This window comes from Coenobita brevimanus, chromosome 117, assembly GCF_032717465.1.
Source record: "Coenobita brevimanus isolate Jiangsu-jjx chromosome 117, ASM3271746v2, whole genome shotgun sequence".
In the NCBI taxonomy this organism is placed as follows: domain Eukaryota; kingdom Metazoa; phylum Arthropoda; class Malacostraca; order Decapoda; family Coenobitidae; genus Coenobita; species Coenobita brevimanus.
In genome coordinates, this window is record NC_137070.1 from 6,576,774 (window position 1) to 6,585,740 (window position 8,967).

Sequence of the window (8,967 nt, forward strand, 5' to 3'; positions counted from 1 at the left end):
ACGAGCAGCAATTGTCACCCTGAAGCTGATCCAGTGCCTGCCTCACCTGCCTGTCTCTGCCCTCCTAAAACGCCTTCTCTGCCGCCCACCCGAGCCGGCCCCTCAGCGTGACTGGGCCCGCACCACAGCCGCTGCCATCCATGGATTGGGAGCTGCTGCGAGCCTCTGTCAAGATCCCGACTCTCCCTTTCCTGGATACGTTGATCCACCGCCATGGGATCCTCCTCTTTTTAATATTATTGGTCCATCGGAGGCTAAACCCCGCTCCTTGATTCCAGCACTCCTTCGCCAGGAGGGTCTCAGTAGGGTGGCAGCTCTGGCCTCACCAGACTCAGCCATCTACTACACTGATGGCTCTGTTTCCCCTAATGGCACAGCTGGAGCGGCCTTTGTCTCTGGGCAAATAGTGGAAGCTTGGCGACTCTCTTCAGGTATCTCCGCTTTCCAGGCGGAACTTGCGGCCATCCTGGGTGCATTGCGCCATGCTCACCACCATCGTCGCAGTCGAGTCATAATCCACACAGACTCTCTTTCCTCCATTCAGAGATTACGATCCTTCTCGCTGCATGACAAGGTCTTTCTTCTAACAGCGATTCATACATTTGCATCACTCCTTGTCCATAGGGGCGCAACGATTAACCTTCACTGGCTCCCGGGACATGTGGGAATTAGTGGCAACGAGCGTGCTGATGACGCTGCGCGCTCAGCTTGCGATCTCCCAGACATCACATTCCCATTACGCCCTAGTCCCTCGCACCTCATCCGCACTCTCACTGCCACCATAGGAAGACTATCCCAAGAGGACCATCAACTCTGGGTCACGGAGGGCTCTTGCTCTGCAAATTGGTATGCTACTGCCACGTTGTATTCCCTTCTGTCGCTCTCCCCAGGACTACCTAACTTTATTGTAGTCCGACTTCGAAGATTGCGTCTTGGGTTTCTTTGCTACAAGCAAATTAGGGGTATGGAGCCAGACCCGTGTGAACATTGCTTGGCCAGCTGTGAGGAGCCCCTTTTGCATTATCTTCTGGACTGCCCAGCCACCACCAGGCTCAAGTCTGAGCTCGACTCGGCCCTAGCCCGTACTGGTGATGTCTTTAGGGACGCTGCTGGCATTGTTGCCAATGCTCCATTTAATATATTACTTACTACGGTAAGGAATTACCCTCCACCTCGATAAAGCAAGTTCGCGCAAGTAGTGCGCACCTCTGACGGGCTCTCTGTTTGCCTGTGTCAAAGGAAACTGGGACGAATATCTCACAATCACAAACGGCGGGTGATGCATTAGTCTTCTCCTGAAGGTCTTCCTACTCCTCCAGCGACGACGAAGACGATACTACTGCTACTACTACCACCATGTCCGCACGTGGCAAGGGAGGCAAGGTGAAGGGAAAGTCCAAGTCCCGATCTAGCAGGGCTGGGCTCCAGTTCCCCGTCGGCAGGATCCACCGTCTCCTTCGTAAAGGCAATTACGGCAAGCGTGTGGGTGCTGGTGCCCCCGTCTACTTGGCTGCAGTCATGGAGTACCTAGCAGCTGAAGTGCTTGAGCTGGCTGACAACGCAGCCCGTGACAACAAGAAGACTCGTATCATTCCCCGTCACCTGCAGTTGGCTATCCGCAATGACGAGGAGCTCAACAAGCTCCTCTCTGGCGTCACCATCGCCCAGGGAGGTGTCCTGCCTAACATCCAGGCTGTGTTGCTCCCCAAGAAGACGGAGAAGAAGTAAACACTTCCAAGAAATCCTTCTTCTTCTTCACCTCCATCGGCTCCTTTAGGAGCCACATTCGTTTCTTGAGAGAGAATAGACTTTGCCCAACATCATCATCATCATCATCATCATCATCATCTTTGTGTATGGATGAATGTGTTGGTATACTGTAATGTATGTGTCTGTCTGTCTGTATGTATGTGCGTAGAATGTGGTATGTGTTGAATGCTGGCATGTCTCTGTGGCTATATTTACGTTCGGTTGCATGTAAGAAGCTACTGACATCAGTGAAGGTCGATTAACCCCTACACCGCGGGCTTGTTTACCAATAACTTGCGTGTGCCGCGGGGTTATTTGGGCTCCGACAGACTCTCAAAAAATATTTGCCAAAAATCAGTTATTAGTCCTAGAATAATAAAATTATATATGCTTATGGCACATACCTTCAGCTTTCTCCTGGAATGATTGTTGAGCCTTCGTCGGTTACCGTAGGACTTGTGGAGACCTCTGAAGTAGGGTAACGAAGTCTCCACTTTACACTTCCCGACAACCCGTAATATGATTACCACAGCCAGATACAAACACTATAAACACTATTCTACAATTTTCAAGTAGTTTGGGATCCATACTAAAAAAAAAAACACTGTGAAAGCAATGGAAATTACGAGCGCGTCTGATCGTCGCACTGGCACTAGTTCGCTCTTGGTAGTCTGTCATTTATTATTCATAAAACCCCTCACACTTTATATTTCTATTACTATATAACACTTATATATATCTATAGTCTTTATCCATAAGTTTCCTTCAGTAGTATTAGTTTATTGTCACTGTAGGGATTCAATTTCTTTCAGTAAAATACGTAGCATTCACTTTCTCGTCCTGTATACTGGCATTGAGAGTGAATGTCACTTTCATCTTCACTCTCATAACTCATAGCATTCAGACATGCTAGAGTGAAACTTTCACTTTCATTACTCCTAGGGTATATACTCGTATTCTTATAATACTACTCATTTACATTTCTATTTACGTTCTCTATTTTATTTACGTTATTTACATTTCTATTTTATTTACACTGTGTTGTGCACTGTCACTTGAAATAACTTATAAAACTATTTTTCATTGTTCACGTATATTTACATTCACTACTTTCACTTGCTGTTTACACATTATTTACACATTATTTACAATTCCACTTGCACTGTTTTACTCAATAGAAAGATCGTAGTCACTCTTTTATCAATTGTCAGCCCTTTACCTCTTTCCACACGAGGTTTAGTAGGGGGTAAAGGTCACAGGGCCATTTGCATGGGGGTGAAAAAAGGCCTTGAAGTCAGCAAGAAGAAACATACGTACTCTCACTTCGGAAGTTGAGAGAGAACTGAGTGATAACGGAGGACCACCAGCGTAGAGGCCTGCTAGGGGTTATTCAGAGTTACCAATATTACTTCTTGAAACAGCTAAGTCTAGCACTGATATGATTGGCAGGAAATCTAGACAATACATTATAAATTTGGTAGTTCCAGGTGAATGTAAATATCACTTAGGTTGCTCCCTTCCCTCCTTACATGTATATTTATTACGAAAATAGATTAGAGGCCTACTTAGGAGATATATATATTCAGAGCAACCAATGTTATATCTTGAAACAGCTTTGTCTAGCACTGATATGATTGGCAGGAAATCTAGACAATACATTATAAATTAGGTAGTTCCAGGTGAATGTAAATATCACTTAGGGTTCTCCCTTCCCTCCTTACATGTATATTTATTACGAAAATAGATTATAGGGCATATTTCAAGGGGAAAAAAACAGCGAAAATTAGCGAACGAGTGCACGTGAGGTGTTGTCAGGTGATAATTAGCCAATTCCAGGTGTATGGCACTCTCACTTACCTTATTTCTTTCTTGTATATATTATTTGGTATAAGAATAGGACATAGGGCTTATTTCAATGGATGAAATCAGTGAAAAATTCCAGGGAAGATTTACTTAGCGTAGCACGGCCGGGCAGGCGAGAGGATAGGGTAATGGAGGGGGGGTAGGGAGGGGAGTCAAGAACGGGGAGAAATGGCTAAATTGTCAACAATGGATGGGAGTACAGATGAGATTAGGAGTGCTGACTAGTGTTGGACATTGGCAGTACCGATAGATGATACAAGCCCCCACTTGGAAGCCCAGGTGAATTCAAAATAACACAGAATCACAAAAGCGACGCCCCGCGGTATGATCCCTTGCTCCCAAGCGTCACGAAAGTGACGCCCCGCGGTTAAGGGGTTAATAATAATAATAATAATAATAATAATATTCCCACTACTACATAGCGTCTTGTCCCGTTCCCAACTGCACCTACATAATACTGTACTGTATAATTATGCCTCCTAAATAACTGCCTGGCCTGGTGGATGAATGACGACATAGGTGATGATGATGGCTGTTCTCCCACCATCGAAGGAATGGACAAAGTCGTTCAGTGACAGAGGATATGGTGATGTATTCCACAGTATATATATAGATATAAGATATATATATATATATATATATATATATATATATATATATATAGATATAGATATAAGATATATATATATATATATATATATATATATATATATATATATATATATATATGGTGGATTTAACACCCCCAAATAAGAGGAATAATTAAGAAAATACTATTCATTCATTTCTCTCGTCATTAGAAGTAGTATTACAACAACTAGTTCCTATAAAAAAAAGAAAAAAAAAAAAAGCCATCATCATCTATCTATTCATGCATCCATTCATTCATCATCATCATCATCATCATCATCAAGATTAATAATAATAATAATCATCATCATCATCAGCAGCAGCAGCAGCAGCAGCAGCCATCGAACTGCGAGCTCCGGTGTAGGCCTGCTTAGTGAAGCTGTTGGGAGGCGAGTGTCAGCCACCTTGTCGACCACCTCTTCTATATAATGCACTAGCGGTCGTGCAAGTACCAACCGGATCCATTTAAATTTGATTTCAGGCCTCAGCGGTTGTATGGCGGTTGATGCAATGCTTGTACGATGGGTGATTGGTGGGTTTTGGCACTTAGAGAAAACGGCCGTGACAGCGACAAATTCAAGGGATAACTTGTTCATATGCAGACATTCTGTCTGTCTAACACTTAGGCATTCATATCATGCACTGTGTGGGTGGTGCCTCACTGACGTGACTGACTGTGTCTTCTATTCTCTAGGTGCATCCTTCAAGTTTGCTGCTCGTGCATATGAAGGCAGAAATACCTTGGAATAGTGGGATTTGCCTTCACGATTTATGGAGGCGACTCCCGGAGCACGGCAGAGGAGATGCTCTCGCAACAGGATGGAAATTGCCCTGATAGGTATGGAGAAAGCTTTCCTGAAATGGGGGGGGGGTTAGATGAGAGGGACAGAGAAAGCAATGGCCCAGCACGATAAGTGATAATGTATGTGTATGCAGACGTCCATAAAAATTAGAAGATGTAGAAGCCAAATTGACAGTTGCCTAACCCCCCCCTTTTTTTTTTTTTTTTTTATAACTGCCAGAGAGAGAGAGAGAGAGAGAGAGAGAGAGAGAGAGAGGGAGGGAGGGACGTTTGGTATGGTTCAGGTACGTTAGGGTTGGTTATGTTAGGTGTGGTAAAGAGTTGGTTGGGTTGCATAACATGTCTTCATATCCGTTACATTATATATATATATATATATATATATATATATATATAAAATTTGGTGCTAGCTAATCTGCTCAACGTCTGCATTTACTTAGACTATTATGCCTTCATTCATTCTCTTTCACAGAAATTAGGTGTGGACCTCTAAAAGAGGTCCGGGGGTTGTTGTTGTTGTGTGCTTTGCCGTGGCCAGGTGGAATAGTGCCATGCAGTTAGGCACGCACCCTCTTAACCGCCGAAGCCGTAAAGGGTGCGCCCTTGTCGCTTCAGGGCGTACACCACGTCCATCGCGGTCACGGTGATCTTAATGACTTTGTCTTTTGCACTAGAAAAAAGGTTAACAAAGGGAGTTTCAGTGATGCAAAAAAAGGTCTGACCAGGGTCTGAAGGCAGGGAGGGGAGGGTACATTTAAACTTAACTGAGAAAGCCATCATTAATCAAGGGGGAGGGAGGGGGGGAGTGTAGCGCATGACGTTAATAAAAGAGGGGGAAGAAAACCAATCACCACATTTTTGCACAGATCCCGGGGTGCAATGGGTGTGCAGGATGAGGTGTTGGCGCCGTTACCCTGATCACTAAACTTGTTGTGAGAGCAGGGTGGTTCCAGATTGTTGGGACCGAAGTCCTAGCCAATCTATCACCAGCAAGATGGGAAGGAAGGAGGAGAACAAAAAAGGCCGAGTCTCTCAGGCGCACGGCTATATCTCCTGGACCCCCGGCTACTGTTATGGCCGTGGCCCCAACAAGGTAGTGGGGGGGTCAGGAAGTATCTCCGAATTCACCAAAGAGCAGGGTTAGTAATAAAGAGAAATTAGAAGAAGACAGGAAAAGGGGTAGGTTGAATGATGTGGGTGAAATTTATTAATGAGGTGATGAATGGGTGAAGTTTATTTAATGAGGTGATGAGTGGGAGGGTGGCACGTGCCGACAAAGTCGTTAGGCAGCTTGATGAAAGCAGGGAGTCACAGAGTGAGAGCTGAGGAGCGAGCGGTCGAGACACGCGTGCTTCTGGCTAGGCGTCGTCACCAAGTGATGGGGGACGCGCTTGCTGAAATCCTTATATGTGATTGCTGCCCGATCGCAGCCCGGCTTCTGCCTCGTTCCCATTCGCGGGTGGGATGGGGCCGGATCGGGAAGACGGGTATTTAAGGGAAGGTCGCGGGCTGTTCCCGGTGGGACCAGCTCTCCACAGCAGCCGCACCAGCCAAGGGGCGGGCCTGTCCTCTCCATCATTGGGAGTGCCCTGGTCAGCCCACCAGGAGATGTAGGCCGTCCGCCCTTTCCATGGCCGACCGCCATTCCTCCGACACTACCTTGGCCAGGGTTGTGCCCTACGTGACCACCGGGACCGGGCCTACCCTCCACGCCACCACCTGCTGCTGTGGAGAGCTGGAGCGAGTCCGATGGGGGTTGAGGGCAGAGTTTTGGACTTCCACCTGAGCTTCGGCGCCCTTACCATCGGCGCCTTTTTGTACATCGCTCTCTCGTCCCTCTCTGCCCTGTGTTTAACATCCGAGCAGCCAGCCGCATTCCATCCGAGTCGTTTGGGGGTTCGACCTGAGCAAGCCGGCGCCCTCTCCATCGGCGCCGTGCTGTCTACCGCTCTCCCCCTTGCCTCCTCGATCATCGGGTTGTTCCATCGCCGCCTCGTTCCCTTCCTCTGCCGCCCTTGCCCTGTCTGCACGTCTTCGTCCCTGCTTTGCTCCTGTATAGGAGCTATTTTCGCCACTCTCTGACGGGCTCTTTGTTTGCCCGTTCCCCACCATGCTGTGGGGAGAATATCCCACCAACCAACCACCGGCGGGTGACCACTCCTAGCTCAGACTCTGTCAGGTGAGGAGGTCTGGCCGATTTCGCTCGAGCTCTGAACTCTGGTTCATTTACTCTTGACGATTTTCGCCTGTTTTCCTCGTTTTTTGCCTGTTCTAGACTTTGTCTCTGGCACTGAGGAAGAATTTTGGCCGTTTTCCAGGTTTTTTCCGAGACTTAGTCTCAGATTGCCTGGGTGTGAGTGGGAGTGTGTGTGTGTTGGTGACTGTTTTTTTTTTTTTTTTTTTTTTGGCCTGCCGTTAGTGTACCTCACCGTAGTACGACGCCGAACCCTGAAGGGGTGCCGTTAGGGCACTTCCATGAAAGGGGGCCTTTAGGGCCTGGTTATAGGAGGCGGTGAGGGCGGCTCTGTTAGACTAGGGAAGACCCGAAAGGGGCAGTGGCGGGGCCTCCCATCGCCCTTTAGAGGGCGGGGAGCATAGGTTGCCCGTCACTGTAGGGACCTGGCGACTTTGCTGTTGTTTTTTGTTTGCTTGTGCTGTTTGAGTGGTTGTGTGTGTGAGGTGTGTGTGTGTGTGTGTGTTTTTGACTGAGTTTTTTGACCTGCTCCGGTGAGCATGAAGGGATCCAGCATCCCTAGGCCCCAGGGGCATTCCCGCCTCCCGCTTCCTCAGTCGAGGCCCTCCATCCCGTGCCCTACCACAGGCACGAAGAGGGAGCGTCACTGCTCAGACTCGAGCTCCCACTCGTCCGCTCACGAGGCCGCGTGTGCTAACCCCTCTACACCCAAATCCACGAGAGTGGCACCTCGCTTGCGTGGTGACTCTACCCGCTCTGCCAAGGCGGCCCGCCGACATGAGGCTATGGAGGAGGTTACACCTGCTCCACCATCTCTCTCTTCCACCAGGGGCACTTCGGAGGCTCCTGCTGCGACTCAGCTCCCCCCCCTGCTGATCCCGCTCTGCAGGGAGATGAGGGTTTCACCCCCGTGACACGCAAGGGATTGAAGTGTGCTCGCCAGGGAAACGGCCCTTCTCCGGCAGTGCGCACTGGGCCTCCCCTCAGGGATCCCTCTGCTGCTCGTCCCTCCGTGTCGGTAGCTGTGCGTCCGCCTCCCCGCTCTGCATTTCCAGCTTTCCGTGTGCCGGTCCAGGACGGGCATGCGACGAGCTACGACGCCGTGGCTGCACTAGAGCGTCACCTGCCAGGGCTACGCTGCTCCAATCTCATGGGTCGGGATGGAAGCTCAGTGTTGGTGCCAAAGGACGAGGGAGCCTACGACCTCTTAAGAACAGCCCTGTAGGACGAGGCCTGCCCTGTAAAGCTAGTAGAGCTGATGCCTGGTCAACAGTCTACGAAGGCAGTGGTCATGGGCTATCCCTTGAGAATGCCCATAGAGATTCTCCTTCACCACCCTCAAGTCGAGGAGGCAACCCGATGCCAAAACACGCGGACCCGAGAGAAGACTCGACAGGTCATTGTCACCCTGCGGGGTCCTCTGATCCCTGCCATAGACCTGGGGAACTGGGGAACATATCACCTTCGCCCCTTCACCCCAGAGCCTCTCCGTTGCTACCGCTGCCAGCGCTACGGGCACCACCGTGCCAACTGCAACCGCCCCGTCATCTGCGGCATGTGCAGTGGCGGCCACGACACGGCCGAGTGTCTCCAGCGGTACAAGGCGAAGCAACCAGTTGCGGCCAAGTGCCCCAACTGCTCCGGACGACACCACGCCTGGCACCCCAGCTGCCCCGCACGGGTTCACCGAGTGAACCAGGGTCGAGAGAGGCAGGTTGCTTTTGTAAAG

At 49.2% G+C, this 8,967-nt stretch overlaps 1 protein-coding gene across 1 annotated transcript; it reads left to right on the forward strand.

Moving 5' to 3' along the window:
* Positions 1-1,356: 1,356 nt before the first annotated feature.
* Positions 1,357-1,728, forward strand: LOC145419194 (histone H2A-like). Its single transcript, XM_080287429.1, has one exon. It carries the CDS (start codon positions 1,357-1,359, stop codon positions 1,726-1,728), a length of 372 nt encoding a protein of 123 aa, XP_080143555.1.
* The last annotated feature ends 7,239 nt before the right edge of the window (positions 1,729-8,967 follow it).